The following is a 24,953-nucleotide window of genomic DNA, read 5'->3' as shown; positions in this document are numbered from 1 at the left end:
TTATTTGTAATGGATTTATTGTTACAAGTAGATTAATTTATAGTTTTTATGCAGTACACCCAAACCTGTTTCTATGCGGAGGGTAGGGACCGCATAAAAAATCGCATTAAAAAAAATGTTGGAAACTTCACAAGTAGCTTTAAAAAGTTGTTTTCGCAACACAGTAAATTTTTTTTTAAATGCAGTGGATATGGACCGCATAAAACAAATCTCACATAAAAAAAACCCCAAAAACTTACAAAATAATCTTTCAACGAAATCAAAATAAAGCAAGTGATGATAATTTGTTCTAGGAATTGGACAAAATTTCTCGAATAAGGAAATTTTTCGGAGGTCACAGTGACTATGTCGTCATTTGAAGATACTACCTCACATTCCTTTTAAAAATAATTTCGTCTATTGTATCCCAATCTGATTGAAATTTTAATAAACCGCAAAAAAAAAAAAAAAAAAAAAAAAAAAAAAAGACCGCACAAAAACAGTCTTGAGTGAATTCGAAAATTATGTTTAAAAATCGGATGAATGTTGTAAAAAGAATGTATTTTTCATTATTTTTTTGTGTGAGTGTGTGTGGGGGGGGGAGCATTACAACGTATTTTTCTTCTTCGATGTTTTTTTTTATATTTGCTTTGTAAAAAAATATAAAAAAAAAAATAATTTTCGATTCATTTCATTTGAACGTTAAATAATTAAACTTTTTAGCGCATAATAAGAATATTTTAAAGAAGAAAAAAAAATTTCTCTGTGAGATGGCAAAAGTGGAAGTCGCTTTCAACTCGATAAACATCGTTCTACACTCGTTACAAAGAGCATACATAGATATCATTTCTAAATTCTTAAACGGCCTCCAAGATTGTTTTTACATAAAAATAAATAGCTTAAAACTCTTCGAATATTTTTCTAAACTTAATGTATAGGATTTCAAGAAAAAATTCAAATTCGATTGATACATTCTTAAATACTTTTGCTAGATAATAATTGAACAGATTATAAAAAGCTTACAAGCGACAAACTTTATCAATCGTTTTATGGTGCTGGACATCAATCACAAAGATAGTTTCATGTTACTAATTTTAGAAAATTCTGTAACAAACTTAAAGTTTATTTGACTTCCTAAGATACTCGTGAATAAGTAGATTCAAACGCAAAACCAGCAACGACAAATCAAAAACGACAGTAGATCGCGGTTATAAATCAAACTTTTGGTGCACATCTTCTGTAAAATTAAATTTTAAAATGTAGTTTTGAACTAATAATTTATTTCCCAAAAGTCGTTAGTCATAAAATAAGCAACTGGTATTTATAGAAGTTCGCTTTTTATTTCTTTGCATTATTTAGACACATTGTCACAAAATACTTAAAATTTATTAGAATTTTGAATAAATCGTTTAATTGAGTTGTTGGTTTAAATTTAGGCATCAAATAAACTTCTCCGTACTGTACAGAGAAATACGTTCTAAATTACGATAATGCTTTTAAATAATTTATTGCACCATCAAACATTCTTTAAATTTCTAAAAATGTTAATTCGTTTTTAAGATTGAAACACTTTTTGTTTTCCTCAGGTGCAGACACAGCGGTTCAAATTTCAACTGATCAGACTTCTGCGATGAGGGTAACGCAAACGGGATCACTCATCATAGGAAAAGTGGATTCCTCCATGAAAGGATCCTATACCTGTGAAGCAGAAAACGGATTTGGTAAATCTCTTAGAAAAACTATTTCAATTTCAGTCCGAGGTAAGTAAACACAACTTAGAGGTGCAAGAAAGTGATAGAAAACTGAGCAAGCATCATGTCTAGTGAATTCCTTAAAAATGAGACAGTTGATTTTAACAAGATTACTTGCTAATTTGAACTTTAGTTCGCTTAACTGAACAATGTGGTTTTTTACTGACTTGTTAAGAGTACACAGTGTTACACATGTTGCACAGTACTTGCGTTGAAGGAAACCAGGTAAAATGTGGTTATTTTTAAAGAAAATTATCTAGACACATTTAAAACACAAATGAATGAAAATAAACACGCTTTTTTTCCGAAAATAATCATTTATGTTGCAACTTAGAGTTCATAATTCCAAAGCCTAATTCAGCTGGTGGCTATTAAATACGTGACGTCGTAATCACGTCTCTGTGAGCCAGAATTCCCGATTTGTATTTCTTTCTTTCTTTCTTGTTTTATGCTGTATACTAAGTTACTCTTATTACGAATTTATTCTACCGAATCTTATGAAATACTAATAATATATAATAAGTAAGAATTGTATAAGTAGTTAAACATGAATATCCATTGCACGAATTTTCTTTTTAAACTTGCTGGTTTATAAGTGTTTAATACCGTTTTAAAGTGTACAATACCACAGCGCTTTATTCCATTTATTTCAAGTTGGTTAAACAATGACTAAGTTGAACAAGGATGATAAATGTACAAATTTTCCAACATTTTTTGTTTTCATGTTTGGAAAATGATTTCCTTATATTACTATAATTGAACCCGCAAAAACTGTCTCGCCGGTATGATGCTCTTAATCAATTTGAGAAAAACACATTTTTTTTTTCAATTTCATTTACAAATAGTGATTGCTATCTCGGATACTTTGTACTTTGTTTTTTCACGTTTATTTCGGGAAAAATTCTGCGAAAATGAGTTTTATTATTTAATCCAGTCTCTTAGAGTGACTTGGAATTTTTTTGAACAGATATCCATTTTATCTAGATTACGAGTAATGTAGGAGAATTAATCAATTCTACAATTCCATCAGACATTTGTTTCTATATTTTATCCCACACAAAGTCAAATATGTAATATATTTTTTTTGATTAATTTGGTTCCTGAATGTAAATTTATTTCCTATAAGGGAAACTTTAGTCAACATGTTTGCTAGTCTGTCCAATAAATAAATTCTTAAGCACAATTTTATTTCATAAAATTCATAACATTGCGAAAACTTTATATTATAAACAATGCCTTCCATGTAATCATGTAAACAGTACCATCTTTAACCATTTGCCATAATTTTAGTTTACATTATTGATTTCATAAATATGAATTTTTCTTTACAGATATTCTTACTTCATGGAACCTATGTAGATGTACAAGTAGCATGCATGGATACGTCTGACAATTTTGATAAATTAATTTTATCAATAAAACAAGAGGCAAATGCGAATACAACCCTTACTAATGGTTTACATTTTCACCATGGTATTAAAAAATCAATATTTTTCACTTGATACATGACTCACATCAACATAAATATAAGGGCTATTGTATGTTTGGTATCTGTTTATGGCTAACTACTGTAAAAATCAGAGGATTGCATGCATAATGTATTTGTTTTACTGTCTTCAAAATTTAAGGCATGAAGTGTATAAACGAGGCTAGCAGATAATATGGGGGGGGGAGGGGAGGGCAAAACTCGTTTAGATATCTCATTCTTGATAATTTAAAAGTAACTTGTAAATCGTTTTCGTTGACATGGGAAAACGCAAAGGGGAATAAAAATTACCAAACGAAGAATTACAAGCATAGCATATACTGAAATCCTGGTTGCGAAATGTTTTTTATCTTCTTATTTTTTTCCCTTTTTCATTTTTTTTATTTTTTTTTTCAATGCCATAAAAACTCTAGAACCTGTGAAGTATTATGGTGCAAACCGCAAATTCATACTGTAATTTGTTGGTTTTCTATGAATTTTTTTAATGTGTCAAGGACTTTTCGTACACCCTGTATATCTATCTATATGTGAAGTAAGCAGTGTTATATAGACAGAATTTTTCTTTTAAAATATCTTACAAGCATTTTGTTCTGTATAGTTAAATGCTTTTACCATACTGTTTAGGGTGCAATACCCTTATTGTTGACTTTCAAAATTGTAATGCGATCTTCTCGCATCCTTTAAAAAATTATGTTATTGCTTTATTAATTCAGGTTAATGAAGCAATTTTTTCCTCTGCATTTTAAATGATTTGTATTTACAGTTTTTTGTAATAGTTTTGTATTTATGCTGTTGAGAAAACTATCCCCCTTGTTAAAAATGTAGTAAAATCCCTTAGAAAACCTACATCATAATAAAAAAAAATATATTTGTCTTTGTAGAATATTTCACACGTTTTGTTTCGTTTCTTTCCGCTGTGTGGCGCTACTTTTCCATATTTGTTGGATGATGAAGCCTATTTTTTTCTTCGCGTAGCCCTATTTTGCTGATCTATCTCGTGGACGTTATGAATTAAATAAAAAAGTTTACAATCAAGGAGAAAAGAATGCTGTTTCAACATGTACTAAAAATGCTTATGTGTGGCGACGAAACTCTCATTTAAAATCGCAATATGTGGAAGAAAACATTGATGGTTCTTATGACGCTTTCAGTAACAACGTTCCCAAAGGCAAACTGTTCTGCAGGTATGTAATTTCAAGTTTGATTTCAAACTAATTATAATTCTTAATGTTATGTAGATGATTGATTAGTCATAGATTTGGTATGAAGAATAATTTTTGTTATAATTAAAGTTTAATGTAACTTTTCTAACACAAAAATAGGTACTCGGTTTTTAACTCACTTTTGTTAGCATTGCTGTCTATTTCTTAGAAAGATGATAATTATTATGTGCAGAACAATAACCGATTGCAAATGTTAGTGTACCATTACTAGAAAGTATATGTTGATACTGAAAGTTACAAAATAATGATTCAATTTCTGAACTGTGTATTCTTTTACTGATATTCAGTTTTGATGTGTCGAAGCAAATGATTTATTCCATCACACAAACTATGCTACTAATTATACATTATTAGTCAACTAAGCATACATCAAAGAGAGCCCATTATTTTGAATTTATTGATTCCTACAGAGAAAAACTAAAATTTTTTAAGGTACTCTTGAAAATTTCATTTGACTTGCGTTGTTATAATTATATGCAGAAGTTAAATGATATTATATATATATATATATATATATATATATATATATATATATATATATATATATATATATATATATATATATATATATATATATATATATATATATATATATATATATATATAAAATAAAAGGGAAAAGTATTGAAAAGACCACACCAAAAGTCCATAGATGCGCAACGCAGCAAAACTAAAAAGCCAAGTAAATACAAAACAAGCAAGCCAAATTAAAAATATTAAAAAAATTATATAAAAATAATGATGATAAAAAGGAAAATTGCAAATAGCTATTAAATAGGAAAAGATAAAGTATGAATTCAGAGATCATCAGCCGTGGAGGATTCATTAAATTTGGTCAAAAGACCAAATTTTTTTAACTATGAACTAAAAGAAAATGTTTAAGCTCCAGTACATACAATATAGAGTAACATCGGGCAAATGCACCGCATGATAAACTATAAACAATAAACAAGAGCTCAAATCTAAAACTAAAAGCAGGGGGTTTCGCCTCGACTAAATAGGAAAACAAGTTCCGATAATTAGCCATCCACGGGACCGTACCTGCCGATAACAAAATAATCTTACCTTGAGATCCATTATTAAAAAAAAAACATTCCGATGTTCAACATGATACAATTCTTTCCAGATTGGATATGGATTTGTATTTCACTTTTACGTTGATAACTCCAAACCCCACTTCTCTCCATTATCTTTTCTTGCACATTATTTCTGTCAGTTTTTTTTTTGTCGGTATGTGAGATCTTTCTTATTTTTTGAAGAAATTCCCTCCTAATTTTAAAGCTTATCTGGCCGGCTAATGATGAAAAATAGACTTACGGTCTAAAAATTATTTTTTCGGAAATGCCCCTTGCTGTTGTAGTACATTGGTGCAGCCTGTAGTTTTTATGCAGATTTTTTTAAGCACTGGTGGGCTCTGCCCTTTCTCGCTAACGCTCACCAACTCCCCAAGATTGCTTCGCAATCTAATTTGATTCGCAAAGATTTAAATCGTCAGTTAGAAAGAAACAGATTAAAAACGCATTATGAGCTACCTTTGGATCAAAAAGCACCCTTCCCCGGGTTTCAAATTAACTTGTACCAACTTGCAGAGCCGTTAGGGGTAAGGAGCTCCTGAGCATTGCAAAACTGCAGTTTTGTGTGTTCATGGTCACAGTAATATATTATGATCTTTAGCTCGGGGCTTGAATTAAGTTGAGCCTAAGATTTTCCGTTAAAATCGAAACGCTTCAAGTTTGTGAATAAAGGAAAGAAGAAACATGCGAATCGAAAAGACGTAATTATGGCAACTCAGTATAAAACATTAATAAATTTAATGTAGATGAGGATTAATCAAATTTAATTTTTAACGGCTTGTACCTTTTTTTCCTTTGGAGATAGAAACCCGATTTTTCGACCATAGGTCGAGTTAGATCTGGAGTAAAAAAAATGCTCTTTTCAGTGGTGTCAAAAAGAAAACTGAAGTACAAGTCCTTCTCGTTTTACTGATAGATTTAATGAAGAAAGAAGTACCTAAATTTTAGCTAAGCCTAAAAAAGTTCGAGCTAAAAACGTCAACAACTCCCACTGTATAGTAGGGCAATGAAACAAATTACGTAGAACGCGGAAAATTCTACCCTTTCTAACGATATATAATATTAATGTGTGCAAGTAACTTTTCTCCCCTGTAATGGGCAATGATAGGCAATTTACGCGAAATTTGAGCTTAAAAAATTAATTACAAAAAAACTAATTCGAATTTTAAAAAATGAAACCCCAGGTAAACTCCTCCGGGGCTCAAAGTAATTTTGTACAAATTTTCAAGACTATGCAGTCTCCTGGACACACGTCCGCCACAAACTTCCAACCAGAATTTCTTTGAAATCTTACTTTTATTTATTATAAAAAGAGAAGAGAAAATTTTAATACAATTCTCCAATTTTTTGCTTTGCTTTCGGCAAAAAAAAAAAAAAAACTGTTTTCTTTCCTGTTTTTTAATAAAGCTTAAAAGCACTCGACTTGGTTGTTCGATTAAATTGATAAGTTTTTTTCGGTAAAACGGCGCGTTCGGCTATAAACGAGCTGAACTTCGGGCCCGCCCGGGTGTCAGACATTATAGCTAATTTAGATTAATACTACGCATTACATGTACTCATAACATACAACACACGTAAGATTACAGATAACATACGTAAGGAAATAAAATAAATAGGACGGGAATGCTACTTGGCGTTTCGACTCCTTTATGCAGGATACAGTTATTATTCAGATAAGTTGACTATTAATCGAAGGGTGTTCTTTCTTTTTTAAAAGTTTTGACTCCATTCAGACCACTAAGCATATTGTAAGCATAAATGAGCTGATGTGTGCTTCACATAACTTTCTTATACCCCAATTTAATGTCATTTCCCCATTACTAGCAATTTTAATGTGATTCAATCTAATTTATTTCTTCTCTAGAATGTTTGTTTCAATTGCTACGCGAGATCTTTCTCATTCCTTAATCAAATTCCATGTTTTACGAATTATTTTACAGCGTATCATGCTGGCTAATGACAAAACATACACGCATGTTTTTTTTGCAAAAAGTTTTTTTTTACTGTTTTTTATTATACATTGCTTCAATGTGTAATAAAATTTGCATTCGAAAACGAAGGCAAAACTGCTCAGTTGGTTGGTGTGTCATGCTGTTAATCAGAATGGCGCCAGTTTAAATCCGTGCCAATAAATATCTCTTTAATGTTCCTTTTTTTTCCGCCAGATGCTCACATAGGCCGGACTGCATTTGCCACAACCCGTCTTTTCAAATGCAGAATTACTTCTTTTTCACGCGTCACTCAGTCACACTTTTAATGATATTTATGTTTGCATTGAAAATGCGTACAACCAAAAGGGGAGCGATGATCACATTATCACAACGTTAGATTTAAGGAGATTTTGTTGCTGATGTCTTCAAATTCAAGCCTTCTTTTTCGCGTTCACTTTTTCCGTTTACTTCAATGCTTTAACTTTTTTCGATTCTTCTTCATAATGTTCTTTCTTTGAAATTTTTAAAGAGCGAAATGGCACATAAAACGATTCGAAGTACAGTCCGGAGTTCCGCACGGGTCGACTAGTAGTCAATATTTCCCTGATATAAAAGATGAAACCACGCAGAGGTAAATAATTAATGACAAATATAGCAAAGAAATACTTTTAGGTTTAAAAGTAGTAATCATGATTGACTTTTTATTCTTATGTCTGCAGTTTCGGTATTTGATGCATGTCTATGATAATTTCCTAAATAAACTAAGTCTTCTGCATAATTAATTAATACATAAAGATTTTTTTTATGTAATTAATGTAGCATAGACATTTTTATTATTTTCCTTCTAGAGAAAATTAGATCATCGAAAACGAGTTATATGTAATTAAGAAACATATCTATGAATATTTCTTCAAAAAATACAAGTGACTAAATAAGTGTATTTTATCCAGGCCCACCAAAGCTTCAACCAATATTTTTGCCCGAATATGTATCATCAGGTGAAAAAGTAACAGCAGCTTGCGCTGTAAAAAGTGGCATCAGGCCTTTGAAATTCAAGTGGGAAAAGGATGGTAGAAATATAGAAGACATTCCGAATTCTTCAGTTGATATTCAATCGGATTACTCAGTCATGACCATCGGTCCAGCCACAAAACAAAATATTGGAAATTATACTTGTATTGTAGAAAATTCACAAGGAAGAGATTCATACACCGTAGCACTTGTGTTAAAGTGTAAGTATGACTTATTTCCAAGGTTTTTGAAATATTTTGTTTATTTCAAATTGCTAACTAAGTTTTATTAAATTTTAACTTGATTTTTATTATATTTATTTTCTTAAAGTACTTAAAATAGTTTTTGAAAAATTATGTATTTTTTGTGCCTCAAAGTATCACATTTTATGCTCACAAAATTCAAAAGTTTTTCAAAGGTGCTTTTCATTTATAAGAAATTTTAAATAATAAGAAACTAAAAGTTTCTCAGCATTATTCTTTAAATTCTTAAGTTTTTAAAAAAACTTAGGACTGAGATTTCTTGACTAGTAGTTATAATAACTGTTAAATCATATTGGAATTTCTTACGTATTATTAAAAGCTTTACAAGGAAAATAGTTTTATACAACAATACTTAAATATACGAATTGAATTATGCGTCGATGGCGTAATACACTGCTCAAAAGAATTAAAGGATATTGAGGTTTTGGGTTGATTTTGAACCTGGAGAACTTTTTGGATGATTGATACATTATCGACAGACGTAAGCAAACTATTTGAGACAAAAATTACATTTGTATGGCAGGAAAAAATACTTTTTTTTCAACTTTTTGGTACAAAAGGGAAAAAACGCACTTTGTGCGTATGAGAAAAGCGATAAAAAATTGGGGTTTTCTCAAAAGAAAATCGCTTCTAATAGGGGGTATGGTAACCCCGGATGGTCAGTAATGTAAAACACCTCTGAGGCATGGAATTAATGAGGCTATTAATGAGGGGCTGGGATATTCTGCCCCACTTCTCCTGAAGCGCTCTTTCCGGTTCGTGGAAAGTTTAGGGAGGTGGTAGGCGTCCAAAAACTCGTTGCCTAGAATGTCCCAAACATGCTATTGGGTTCATATCTGAAGAACACGCTGGTCATTACCTTCGTATGATTCCTTCCTCCAACAGGAAATCATATAAGTCAAGTCATTCATCAAGTTAGAATGATGTGGTCTGCAATTGGCGTCCATTAATATGAAGTCTCCTCCAATTGCTGCAGGGTAAGGGTCTACAATAGGTCTGAGGATCTCATCTCTACTTTGACAACCGGTCAGAGTTCCATTCGGAATGAAATGCAGCTCGGTGTGCCCATCAGTGGAGATGCCAGCATGCACCATCACACCACCGCCACCAAATCTGACACTTTCAGGCGCGAACGCTAGATTGTTTCTAAGGCCAAGCTCTCTCCAGATGAAAATACGTCATTAAATTGATAAAACCAAGAACGAGACTCGTCAGAGGAAAAAAATATTACTCCATTCATTTCTTCTCCAATTCTTATGCTCTGTTTCCCACTCCCTGTATCGCGACGGTGTCTCGCAGCTTATGTGACACAGATCTTTGGTCGACGAGCATACAGACTTACAACGTGAAGGCGATTTCGGACAGTTTGTGTCATTCATACTTCGGTGCCTCGGAGCCATTAAAGCTAAATAACGGTCTTTGTTGAGCGCTGTTGACCGTCTGCGACCTTGCCCTGATCTTCGGCCAGCATTTCCAGTCTCTAAAAACCGTCTCATCTCGTAGAAATCATGCTTTGCAAAACTCCAATAGCTTCTGCTGCCTTGGTTTGTGTTTGGCTTCCCTCTCGCCCTGACAACCACTTTAGAAGCTTCTGATTCCGTTAAATGAGTTTGTTGAGGCATCGCATTCATCGAAACAACGCGCTTACTGAATGTCGATCATTATTTTCTGCTTTGTCTTACAAAGGTTAAGAGCGACACTGAAGCGTCGTCTTCGACGTCAAACTCAAAATTTGCATACTGCGACGCTTTAAATGAAGAATAATTTGCATTTCTAACTCCTTTCTTCGATTCTTTGCAAAAAAATATTTGCTAATACCTTTTTTCGTACAAAAACTTACAATATCCTTTAATTGTTTTGAGCAGTGTATTTTTTAGCTTGCACTATCAAGACAGTAAAAAGCACGACAAACTTCCCTTTTTTTAATTTAAAGTTTTGCTATTGTTATTTTTCAGCAAATTAATGCCTTAAAACAAAAAATACTACGTTTGATTGAAATGACAAAAAAAAAGGAAGAAAGTAGTAAGGTACTTTGTAAATATTTCTGACACTTTATATTGCAAATAGCTTTCAAAAAGCAAATAAGCGGGGAATTCAATCATAGTTGAATGAAATTTAATACACAGTTGAGTGGTAATGGTACAAAGAAATGATTACATTTTCAAACAAAACAAACAATAAAAAGAGATAGAAATTTGTATTTTGTGTGGCCAACGCGCGCCCCAATAAGAACTGCTACACGACTCGGCATGGAGTGAAACAAAGTTTGAATATCTGCCTGCGGAAGAGTATTCCACATTGTTTGTATGCGCAATCGAAGTTCGTCTGTCGAAGCAACAGGACGAGGATCACGAACGATACGCCGCCCAACGAAATCCCACACATGTTCAATCGGTGACATATCCGGGGAATATGCAGGCTAAGGAAGAAGCTGTACCAGCTGCGAATCAAGGTAGGATTTGTCAGTCCTGGTGACATGTGGACGGGAATTGTTCGGCTGGAATACAGCTCCTGGCATTCCTTGCAGGAAAAGAATAGCTTGGGGCTGTAAAACTTCGTTTGCGTATCGGGTACAGTTCAAATTGCCCACAATTCGTAGCAATTGTGATCGTCCATGATATGCTATGGCACTTCAGACCATAACTCTGGGTGTTCGTCCACTGTGGCGTTCGATAATGCACTCCGGAATGTGCCGTTCACCGGCATAGCTCCTGACACGAATTCGGCCATCATGGTGCCACGAGCGAGACGCCGCCCAACGAAATCGCGCACATGATCAATCGGTGACATGATGATGATGTCGTGTCTATGATAATGTGCATTTATTTGGCTCCGAAGCTGTCGTAGACAGCCTTTGCAACTTCGACAGTCTTATCTGTATAGAGTAGGTTCACTGGGTCTTCTAAGCCGATGTTAAAAAGTTTGACCTGGATTGCTGTACAGCTGAAGATGTGTTGACGAGACAGTGGGATGTCATCTGGGCAATGAGGACAAAGGTTGGTGTAACTACGGTGTCCGTCCGCAGAAATCCTCATCCCCTTTAAGTGATTTGTCCTATGTCTGATTATAATAGTCGATATGGCTCTGTCACAGTTCGAATCCGGAATGGAGTTTCTTTTCGCGTGTAGCTGTTGACCACTGTGCTGCCTATTGTCTAGAAGAAGCTGTGCGGTCTGTCATCGCCATTCGCACCAGGTGTCTGTCATCGCGAGCTGACGTCACATTTTGGGGTCCGCTCCCAGATTTCCGACCTGTCTGACCCTCGTCCGTCCACTGCTTCCAAAGACGCGTGATTGTGCAGCTGTAACGCTGCACACGAGCGACGACTGCACGATAACACAATCCAGCTTCATGAAGGCCGACGATTCTGCCCCGTTCAAACTCCGAAATTTGCTCAAATTTCGCTTTCTTTCGTCGAAGAGGCATAGTAAAGATTCAGTTAACGTTTACTCTCGCATATAACCACCGATAATCATACACACCTCGCTACAGCCGTCTATTTATATTCGGTTCGATCAGCCGTTCAGAGCGCGCTGCTCAGTATACGCATGCGCTACCGGTCTGCAATTCTAATCATTTGCATATCATGCCCTATTTTAAATTTTCTGCATATTTTCAGCTCACTCGCGTATGTCCTTCGTGGTGTTGCAATTTTCACAAACAAGAGTGTAAAAATACAAGTGTGTCCCAGGATTTTTAGTTCAAATGTATAGATTATATAAGTGATTTTATCTGTTTAATTAAAATACTAAAATTTGTAACAACATGTTAGGAAAATTACTTATACAGTGTAATTGTCCCGCACAGAGTGTTTGAAGTTCCCAATTTCTAAAAATCCTTTTGGAAACTAAGAGGAAAAACCGGTTAATGCTGAAAATGTTACATAAAAACAAGAGTTCTTCCAAAACTAAACAAAAACACTTTCCAAGTACCAGCATGGCCTTTTTTAAAATTAACTTTCAGCCTTTTTTAAATTGCTTTAAATCATTTCAGATGTATTTCTTAACGGTTAGTACTGTTAATTTTAAAACAGCATAAGTATTTTTTAAGTAAATGAAAATTTTATACATGTTGTATGAATGACATCAAATTACTTCTACCCTACCTTCAAAGCCAGGGGTTTCCGAACATTTCCCATTCGCGACACCCTTTGTAAAGCGTAAGATATTTTTTCAACGCACCCTAAACTACCTCTTTTACAAACATATATTAGAAACTTATGCATTTCGTAACACCCTTGAACTCTTCCTGCGGCACCTACTTTGACAAACCTTGCTCCAGGCAGTTTACTTCAGTTACTTCATTAAAAAAAAAAAAAATAAACACCCACAGTTTTTAAATTTACTAGGGAAAAAAAAGGAAGCTGAATCTTTTTGGTTATTATAAACACATTATATTTTTTTATCTCACGGTGCTCTATTAAGAATAAAAAACAAGCTACTAAAACCCAGAAAAAAGTCTCGCTACCACGTGTTGTGAAGAGTTTATACGCGCGCTAAACAAAGAACAAGAAAAAAAAGTAGAATGTATTAACAACTAAAGTACATAATTTTCAAAAATTTCAGTCCAGCGGAAGTACTAATTTTTTAAACAAGCTTCGTTCCAACAGACAGTATTTTAAGCTGTTTTTTAAACTATGTATTATGGAAGCTGAAAAGTTGAATTTTGTTAATTTCAAAAGCATGGCCTCAGTGTAATTTCATTTAAGTCAAAGATAGTCGGGAGGGCACCAGTAGGTAATTTGACATTAACTGGTTCATTTTTGTGAATTTTTTAAGTCGAAGCTTTTTTCAATTCAGTTGCTTGGAGTAAATTAGCTTGCTAAATCAATATATATAAACGTTGCATTTGTTCCCGCGCTTTAATTTTGTGTTGTTCTAGTTAATCAATATAGAAGACGAAAGAAATGTTTGAAATGTAACTCAAAGAAATAAGGTTTGCTCCTGGTCATGTGTCAAAACTTTTCCATTAATATGAGCGGTTTGATTAAAATAAGCGATCACATACCCCTATTCTCAAGTTTATTTTTAAATATTGGTGTTTCTGTAGATAAAAAAGCATTTTTCTCTCGGAAAATGCTCTACAGCCGACTTTATTTTCTGCTTTAAAAAAAAAAAAAATAAAATAAAATAAATAAATAAATTTTCCCGCTGTTTCTTGAGTTTTAAGTTTTGTAAATATTGATTTAAATTTACAAATGTACTACAATGCATGCATAAAAAATATTACAAAATAAACGTTAACGGCGTTTTTCTGATTTTATGCCTGTTTTTGTTATGTTTAATGCATATTTGTTTGGTTTTTGTTAATATATATATATATATATATATGTATATATATATATATATATATATATATATATATATATATATATATATATATATATATATATATATATATATATATATATATATATATATATATATATATATTACTGAAATTGAATTTCAGCTCCACCTGTTTGGATTATTGAGCCTGCAGATTTCCAAACACACGAGGGTCAAAAAATATTAATTGACTGTGCAGCTGATGGTTTACCGAAACCACTCATTCGGTGGTTTAAAATAACAGGTATGCTGAAAGATATTATTTTCTAAGCGTGTGTAAAATAAGCGGTTATTTTGCACGTTGTTTTTTCATTTTTTTGCAATTGATTTTTTCTTTGTATGTTCTCTAATCGGCTCAAAAATGTCCGCAAATACATCATAGGATAAAGCAAATAAGACCATAAAAGGATAATTAAAAAAAATTTTTATTAATGTAAATCCGAATTTTTTTTTAAAATTTTGTTTCATAAACTTTTTTTACTTTGTGTTTCAAATTTACGAAAACCTCTTTGATCAGTACATGCAGTTCTAGCTCTTGAGTTAAAATCATTAGCATCACACTCTTATGCACTGAAAACAAGGATTTTTTGTGATTTCTTATTGCGCATGTGCACATTTTATTGCTATTTTTTGTAAGTATTGTTTTTTTTTAATCTTTGCACAGAAATAGAACTTTTCTTCTTATTAAGGTTTGTAATGCTTATTAATCCGTATACTTCAAGCTATGTTTGTATTGATCGAAATATAACATAAAGTACTCGAAGAGGAATTATTTTTGATGCAATGAGCTACTACAAAATATTAATTTACTTTATAAAAATATTATTTTCTACAACTGCACTATGATTTTTAGAGTTTTCAATAATCAATTTTGTATTTAATGGCTTTCAGAAATCAGCGAAGTTCCTGTACAGAGCGATAATCATATAAATGTTCATGCTAATGGAACCTTAGCGATACCAAGCGTTAACTATGAAGACGGTGGTAACTACAAATGTGAAGCAACGAACAACATTGACGGTTCCTTGCACAAGAAGATCAACATCCTTATCAATGGTATGATTTCAAATAGTTTAATTGTTTTACTTTTTTTTAATTGCCTTGATATGGAGTATCGGGAAATGTTTTTGCTTTTAATTCTTTAGTAAATTTTTGTTTCAAAAAATATTCTTAAGAAATACAAAGAATTGTAAATATGTTTGACTAAATTTTTAGAACAAATAATCATATGTAGTTTATAGAACACAAATTTACAGCAGTATAATATATTAAAGATCTACGTTCATTTGTAAAACATTTATTGTGTGAAATAAAAGAAGTATTTAAACACTTTTTTTTTTGAAAAGTTGATATTTATTTTGAAATAAATCCTCTATGTGGCGCTAGTTGTTCATGTATTGCGTGGTATCGTTGATTATACAAGCTTACGCCATTTAACGTGAAAACATTGCGTACATTTTTCAAGATTTGTATTGGGAAATATGTGTGTGTTTATTGTTGTATAGTTGGGATGTGTTTATGATTTTGTTCTGCAGAGAGCTCTTTTAGGCAAATAAAATGAATAGTTGCCTTTAACACTTCATTATGTGGTGGATGACATGTCTACTTCTTAGTCCATTCATCTTGGAAACAGCATCACAAAGTAAGTATTCATATTTGTTTTATATTTTGTGCACATAAAACTAACTTATATTTATGTATATACGACATCATCGAACTGTTAAAAAAAATTAATTTTTTTGATGAAAAACTAATAAAAACTCAATGTTAACCAATGAAAAATAATGTGTTCTGTACATGTCAAATTGATCTGTATATTTTTTTTTATATTCAATAAATGTAAGCAAAATACTGGTTTTATATACTTTATTGAAGCAATCAATGTCCAATTTCGTTGGTGAACGAATTAAGACACTGAAAAACTAAGCAAAAGTAAAGTAATTTGAGACGGCAAGTTACAAATTTCCCATTTGGAATTAAGTATATTAAATCAAAAACCAATGGAATAAACAAGTTTTTTCGTTAACTGCAATTTATTGGAGGACTTTTAGAATTATTTAAAAAAAATATTTTGTTCCTGACTAACTATTTGGACGTAACACAAATTTACCGGGCAGCGTACTGTTGTCTTTTCCGCATTATTACATTTATCGCCGTAAAACATCATTTAAAGAAATATATTTCAAAGGGGAAAAAATGAAGGAAATTAAAATATGCTGCATCAGCCATAAACCGATATGCATATTTATGTTTATGAAATAAAAGTACTTACTTCTGAGTTCAATGTACCTATTTAAAATATTTCAATGTTAAATTTGACGATTAAAAATTAACATGTTTTAAATCCAAATAATAAAAAATAATTTTCGACATAAAAATATTTAAAAAATGTCCTGAATGTATATGTAAATAAATATTTTAACCAATCTGCAACGATAGCGTTGCATCGCTGTCTTTTATATGCTCCAATTTTTCTGCAGTAATAAAAATTTAAAAACACTAATAGACTGTCTATTTCAATGGAAAATTTAAAACTGATAATAAATAAATAAATAAATAAAACAATATGTATTATCTTTAATTTATAATTACTGCTATATCAACTAAACTAAACTGCGTATTCATATAAAATAGATTTTTGTAGTTTTTTTATATTTAATTATAGTGTTAATTTACAATCACCACATATTGTAATTACTATACATGTTTTTATTATTTTTTTCATCCCTTTAACTACTTAAATGACGCAATTACAAAAATAGAGAAAATGAGAGAACATTTGTTTTACCGGGATTTTGACTACAGTGTTGATAAAAAGAATATATTTGTCTGCAGGTTAACATTCTAAAAGCACAAAAGCAATAATTTTAATAGGAGATTGGGCTGATATAAATGTCTTTTTCCAAGCTGAAATTGTTATAACATAAATATTATCTTACGTATTTTCCAACCATCTCACTGGAAATAATTGTTTACCACTTTGAACTTTATTTTAATTTTTTCATTTAAATTTAAATTTCTGACGCGGAATGTTGATGCTCTCAATCTAATTTTTTTAATGTATTCTTCAATAATAATCAGTTTGCAATTCATTGATGACGTTAATACGCATCAGTATTTTACTTTTAATAACTTACTTTTTTCGTTATTTACGTTTTTATAGGTTTTCACTCATAATCTGATTACATTTCTTCCGTAATATTTTTTGTAAAACTTTACATTTTACTTAATAGTGCCACCCATTGTCCAGCCTTTTAATTTTCCGGAGTCTGCTTCGCAAGGTCAACGAATTACTGCGACATGTGGCATCTTACAAGGTTCGAAAATTTTGCAATTTCACTGGCTTAAAGATGGGCAAGCTCTACAAGGAATTCCAAATACTTCAGTGGATATGCAAGCTGAGTATTCTGTTCTTACAATTGTACCAGCATCTAAATCGAATGTTGGAAATTACACTTGTATAGTTAAAAACGATTTTGGTGAAGATAGACATACAGCAAGTTTTAGCTTAAAAGGTAATTTCAAAATTCAAACTAGTTTTATTTAAATGTTTTTGAGGTAAAGCTGACGTTTTTACAAACTTGGAGTAGAATTCTAATTTCTAAATGTAGTATGATACATCGAAATTATTTTTCCTCCTGCGAATAGTTATGAATAGACTAATATGTGAACAAAAATTCGGCAGAAAAGAAAGTTAACTAGATTATTTGTGTAACATAAATTAGTTGAATTAAATGTGAGCTAGAAAAATTGGTTTTTAACTCAAAGACTCAAAGGTATACTTTTTAAGGAAAATGTATGTGTATACTTATAAAAGTAGCGTTAAAATACGTATCCAAATACATTTGGTTCCCCCAATATGCACAAATAAAATTCAAAGCAGATAATTTTTGTTGTGATTTTTGTTAACTTAATATAAATGTTCTTCTGAAGGTGTTATAGTAAAAAAATTCTGCGCAAAAAATGTCTATTGTAAATGCCGCGTCTTTCCGAGTTCAATAGCTTTCGATGTTAAGCTATTTTGATATTAAAAAACCCGTCCTTAGCAAAATGTTTTAAATAATATTTTTTAGTCAGCACAAATAATAATCATCATTGCTGTGATTTAAAAACTCTGAGTGACTTTTATGCTTTGAAGAGTTATGATTATTATAAAGATATTATTTAACTATAAGATGAGTCATATATCAGTATATAAGCAACCTATATTTATTTTCTGTGGTTTTATATGTATCTGAAGTAAAAAATAAATATGTATTCTTCAAGTAAAATAATTGTATAGAACAATGTGTATATTCTTAGTGTCATACTTACAACAAATTACATTTCCAGAATTTATTTATTAATGAAAATGTGAAAATCTGTGTTTTTAAATGCATTCCTTTCTTTTTTATTCAATGTCTTTATTGTGAATAGTTTATGTAACTACACACATGCCTGCCAAATACCTAAAGATTTTTCGCTTCAGAACCACCCATATGGAAAACGGAGCCTTATGATATTGTTGGAGTTGAAGGTCAAGCTGTCGAGTTGCACTGTTCCGCAGAAGGTTCTCCAAAACCACAGATAAAATGGAAAAAAAGAGAAGGTACTTGAAACTTCCAGATGAATACAGTATCCTCATATAATATAATAATGAATTCACTGAGCGAGTAACGCTCTGACGTCATCAATAATGAAACTTGCACCATAGCATGATAATTTGATAATATTTTCTGATAATGTTTGACATGCAGGGAAAGGCTTTATTATGACAAGACTGAACTGGATCTGGTAGTTTTACTGTTTTACTGTTAAAACCTTAATTTTAAGAGAATGAAGAAACGGAAAAGATGTCAACAATCATTGCTATCTACTTGAGTTTAGGGTTAACCCACTGGAGTTAATGTTAAAATTTCAACCAAACAGGCAATTGCTTCGTTCAAATATAGAAACAATTTTCACCCATTAACCCTGACGGACGATTTTGTAGTTTTATATATTCCTTTATCAGTGTTAATGGTACACATTTGAAAAAAAAATGGCATGAACTTACTTTAAGGATTTTAGAAACTAAAATGCATATCTTTAAAATAAGTGCATGCTGAAAATGAAACTATATTCTTTTCAAAAGTATTAACGTTAACAAACCTATTTTTTGCAGTTGTAAAATTATAGAATTAGTTAACGATATTTTTATTTATTTATTTATTTATATTTTTTTACAATTCATTATTTACTTATATAAAATAGAGACCAGGGAGACTAAAAAAGTCTTCATAGAGCTAAGTGGAGAAATTAAAAAAAAAAAGCATGCATTGTGATTTATCTCTCTAAAAAAATAATAAATAAATAAATAAATAAATACAAAATTCATCTTTCACCTTTGAAGTAAATGCTAAGTTCTCTAATGATTTTCCTTTTTATTAAGAACAATCTCTAAATTAAAAGTGTTTTCATTTACTAAATAACTTCTTAACGTTATGATATAATTGTCATTATTATTTAAAATTGAATTCTTTTAGATGTATAAGTATATGTTAAATTCATACCTTTTTTTTTTTTTTTTACTTTTGCTCACTAGGAGAGGTTGAAGCAGACTTGAAGGATTCAATGAGTGTTCTTTCTAATGGTTCCTTAATTATCCCCACATTAAAATATGAATATACGGGAATATATCTCTGTGAAGCAAACAATGGAATCGGAAAAGCTATTCAAAAATCCATATCAATTCAGGTTCACGGTAAGAGTTGTATTATTTTTACCCACTGTTTTGTTTTGCAGTTTTTGACATTTCAAATACAATGGAAGGCGATGAAATAGCACTGAAATGTAAAAGCATCCCAAAAACTTAAGGTTTTAAAAATAAGAAAGTGACATTTGTCGCACACGTATTCTGTATTTTTACTATTTATTTAAAATATTATGTACGCATTAATTTTTCTAATACGTTAAATAAAATACATAATTTCATTAATTCGAAATAAAAATATAAGATAAACATCAAACATTGAGTAGAATTTTTTTTTTGGATTTCTTCCGGTAATTTCCATTCATATTTTCCGCGATGTCTATATAATGTCTGCATTATTTGATAACAAAAATATATCTATATCTTCTGTCGTTATGATGGTATTTTTTAAATGTACATATAAATGTATGCGTACATTTGAAAATGAAAACTTTCTCCAACAGTCACTAATACTTCTTGATCGTGCTTTATTCTCCTGGCGATTGTATTGTCTTAAATATGAATTTCATTCACTATTTCGAACTCTATTGTACTTGCAAATTAAAAGCTTGATTTTTATGTTCAGGGACAAGTTATTATCAAAATAAGTAGTATCAATACATGGTTTCATCTACAATATTCTAGTTAAAATGAATTGCAATTGACTAAGTTTAGCACAAATAAGAGTTGAAATTTATAATTTTGTTTTTGTGTTATTGAAAATGTGTTAATTTATGTGATTCCTTGAATGTATAATAAATGCTATTGTTTTAACTAAAGTACACATTGTTACATTTTTTTCGCATTTAAAACAAACATTTTCTCGTTTCTTTCGAAAGCCTGTTATACCCATGAAAAAATGAAAGACAGTCAAATTCTGAAGTTGATGGTTGGTGTAGATTTTCTGAATAGTTAATGCGAAAATTTGTTTTATAAGATTCTAATTTGCAATCGTTTTCTTTCTAAAACGACTGCATTTGTATTTGACCTAAAGCTCACTTGATTTGCATGATATATTTTCTATTTTTATATATTTGTTTCGAAAAACCATATGAAACAGTTAATTATTAAAATTTAATTTACAATGAAAAACGTATTCTGTAGCGTCATATTGTATTGTATGTGGAAAAACAAAAGTGCACCTTACTTTTCCTATATTTCTCGGTACGGCGTTGCAATCCATGTACGAATTTGGTGCTCTTGCAGAGTTTGGTTCGCGTAAGCTAGTAAATGTCTCTGTACGGAGCAGTTTATTTATATGTTCTTAGTTACAGTAACTACACAGATAGATTTTAAAATGTATTTTTTTGTCGCTTGAAATAACGGAATTTGCTATCTGTTGAAATGCGAAGAAAACAACCTTCGATGGGAAAAAGTATACCAAGGCTGTTATTGAATGTTTCTCACTTCATGGATGCATCATTTGAAGGTAAGATTACTTATTTTGGTGATTTATATGATTGTTTGATGATTATTGTTTATGATTTGTTTTTCATTCATTTAGTTCACTCTAAATGTATTTTTAAGTATATGTTAAACCAAGAACACAATGCTATGAAAGTTAAAAACATGTTAAGATTGCTTACGTTTCACTCAGAGTTAGTATTGCATTGTTCCTAGGGTAATAACATTATTCGATTATTGAAGATGTCTCCATCTGCACTTCCATATAAAACTATACTAAATTAATATCTCTCGTAATGTTTGAAATTATGTTAATTTACCGTGATATTGTAAAAATATTCACTTTTTAAAGTTTAGAACATGATTTTTAATATATATATATATATATATATATATATATATATATTCAGGTCATTGTATGCTTTCAAATATTTACATTTCAGTTAAATGTACATGTTTTTTGAGGAATATCACCCTAACACTTAAGAAATGTATCCCAATGTTTATTAATTTTTTAGTTACTTTCGCAAAAAAAGAGGAAAAAAGACAATAACTTATAGGTTATGTTATTAAATTAATGATTATCTTGATCATGAAAACTATGAAGTGATAATTTCAGTTTCATGTAATGCAATTTTATACCATGTGTTATTACATTGTAACGTCACTTTTTTATGCAATGTAAGTGGTTTCTTTCTTATTTTTTAAACTTAAATTGCTAATTACAAAGCTTGCCAAAAGCATCAAATCATTGCATTCAATGCAACCAAAGTGTTTTTTTTTTTTTTTTTTGTCAAATAGTTTTTGTTCTTTTACCACACATAATCCGTGTTACACAAAAGATTTCTTATAAGCCGAAGCATGTAGTACGTAATATTTTGATTCATTTAACAATGTTCTTATCAATTTATTTTCATCTTTGCTCTTTTTTTATTTCTTACCTTTTTTTTGTATACGTCATTTTAGCATGAGTGTTTTTTTAAAGCTCTTATTGATAGCTACAATTCATGATAGGAAAATAAATTTCCTATTTTCACGAAATTCGAAAAAGTTTTGATAAGTATACGTTTTTTTTTTTTTTTTTTTGTTCAAATGAACGATTGTTACTGAACCTCTTTTTATTTTACAACTATCCATTTCATTAATATCATCATTCAGATAAATTTTAGTGTTATTATTACATAAATGAAGGTTTTAAAGTGTAAATGAAACTAGCAGAAAACCCTTACGTAATAATCTTTTGAGAAGGCGGGAAATCGTTCAAACGTTAAATATGTAAAATAATAAATTGCGACATTACAAATACCGTCGATTCCATAGTTCAGATCAAAAACAAGCACCATATAAAATGACATGATGTAATAATATGCTCCAATACACATTACAAACAGAAAATATTGCACGTCAGCAAGTTGTGCTTATTTTTCGTAATATGAAAACTATTCTGGACACATTATAACAGAATAGACACCTTTAAACTTAAAACTTTGCTACTAGTTTTTTAGAAACACAGTTCTTCGCGACCCATTTTATTTCCACAGCACTGAATCTTTTAATAGGTATTCGTGTGCCTTAGTTTATTTGCTTTTACATAGGCAAAAACAAAGGATGTTAGATAGGCTTGCTATAACATACACATGCAGTATAAATGCCAAAAAAATTTCATACGAAACCATCGGTATTTTCAATTTTTTGTCTATTTTTTAACTAAGCTTGACTATTGATATTCTAAAATGTGACGCTAAACTTAAAATTTACAATTAAAATGCTTCGAAAAAGTTATTTTCTGAAAGCTTTACCTAAATATTTGTATAATACTCGTTCTACCAACGTTCTTTTTATTGAGAATCTACTGGACTTACCTAGAACGGTATAATAAAGAAACAGGTTACGAAGTTTAAGTAACCAAAGTTAAATGCATTAGGTTTTCCTCCTTATTGTCATTATTTTATTTGAAAGTTAAAAATATATTTATAATTTCCTAAGAATGAAATAAAAAAACCTTTTTAAAAATTAAAAACTTACCTCAGCATAAACACAGAAGCAAAATGTTAAGGATGCCTATTTAAACCAACATTATCGAGAGATATTTGCTGTATGCTTGTACTGATGCGGAGAAAAGAAATCTTTCCTAACGAAGTTCATCGAGTTGAAAATGGTCACGTGATATGATGTCAGACGGAAACCCCGGTTAAGTCATGATATTCCAATAATAAGAAAAGGTTGTTCCCTCATTTAGTTCTAGTTTAGTTCACAGCTTTTTTATGGTAAATTTATCTTTTCTTATTTGCTTTTAGTAGATTAAATTGTATTTTAGGCAAAAAAAAACACACACACACACACACACAACCACACACACACACACACACACACACACACACACACACACAACCACACACACACACACACACACACACTCACTTTTCTTTTTTTTTTTAAATTTATAAATTAAGTGTTGCTTCCAAAATTAATTCAAGAACTAAAAAGGTGCTGTTTTGGTTAACATTTTGTCCTGAACAGTCAGTTTAAATTTAAGAAATAAGTTAGCTTATTGAGCGTTACCTTGGGAACATTTTTTTATTGATGCAAAGTACTTGAACATTATAAAATACAATCAATTTACAATGTCGTACTGCATATTTTCCCGGTTTGTCCCCCGTTCACATTTCATTTTCATGTAGGGCAAAGTGAAATTCTTAAGATGACTGAGCATTTTCAAAATAAACAAATCGGGAAATTGTTTTGCAACAATAAACGAATAATTAAATAAATAAATGAATTAATATATGATGAAAAATAAATGAGAGAGTAAAATAATGATACGAAAATAAGTGAATGAATGAAGGAAGAAAGAGGAATGTAAATGAATTAACTAATACATCAAAACGTAAGTGATTTACACTAAATGATTGAGTGACTAAATGAAGCAAACTATTTCACGTTGCCCCATCCACTTTGCCCCGCATGTACCTGACTAATTGTACAATTTATTTAAAATACAAATAAACTTAATATTAACTAAATTATTACTGCATTGAGCATTAAGAGGTCTCAATTTATATTTAAAATGTTAGTAACAAGAACTTTACGATTTTATAGTTACAAAAATAATTTTAGACTTTCAACAAAATATTACAATATGTGTATCAATTTTTTTAAAGTTGCCTGTATTACCAAATGCTTTAATCTTTGCCCGTAATACACCAAAAACATGAACTAGTTGGGTATTAATAAAATTTTTAATAGCTGCCTAAAGAAATGCAGTAGGTTTTCTCTTTTACAGGTTTTGAAAATATTCTCAATGTGTATCATAGTACTAATGTTTACTGCCTGTAGTTACCTTTCCTGATTATGCATGAACATTAATTCGAAATTAACGTCAACTTATTGATATGAATCTTCATTTTTCAGGTATTGATTTGAAGCCGACGGTCGAACTAGGAAATTCTAGAAGATATTTGTTTCATAATGACGGTTTAACTATAACAAACGTACTAAAAGAAGATCAAGGAAAATATATTTGGTTTGCTTCTAATGGTAAATGAATGAGATTGACAATTAATTTAAAGTTGTCAGTGCTTAGTAAGTTTCATTAACACAAAACTGTTTGTTGTAATAATCAAGAAATGTTTATCAATTCCCACTGATTTGAAACATTCTAAACATATAAGTAATCATAATTTCCATCCGTGATTATTTTTTGTTAACTTTATATGTATCTAGTTAAGAGCTTCTAAACATTATTCTGTGCCTTAAAAATTTTGATATAAATTGCACTTATGTTTCAACTGTTTT

General features: G+C 30.7%; 1 protein-coding gene across 1 annotated transcript; it reads left to right on the top strand.

Annotated features, from left to right (window-relative positions):
* Positions 1-1,609: 1,609 nt before the first annotated feature.
* Positions 1,610-24,703, top strand: LOC129234367 (cell adhesion molecule Dscam2-like). Its single transcript, XM_054868361.1, has 8 exons — positions 1,610-1,739; positions 8,394-8,675; positions 12,711-12,725; positions 14,936-15,100; positions 17,278-17,559; positions 18,513-18,632; positions 19,608-19,766; positions 24,570-24,703. The coding sequence occupies exons 1-8, from the start codon at positions 1,610-1,612 to the stop codon at positions 24,701-24,703; spliced, it is 1,287 nt and encodes a 428-aa protein (XP_054724336.1).
* Positions 24,704-24,953: the final 250 nt, after the last annotated feature.

The sequence above is a fragment of the Uloborus diversus genome, chromosome 1 (genome assembly GCF_026930045.1).
Source record: "Uloborus diversus isolate 005 chromosome 1, Udiv.v.3.1, whole genome shotgun sequence".
Taxonomy (NCBI): Eukaryota; Metazoa; Arthropoda; class Arachnida; order Araneae; family Uloboridae; genus Uloborus; species Uloborus diversus.
The sequence above is the reverse complement of the archived record's forward strand: the minus strand, read 5'-3'. Positions and strand labels throughout refer to the sequence as shown.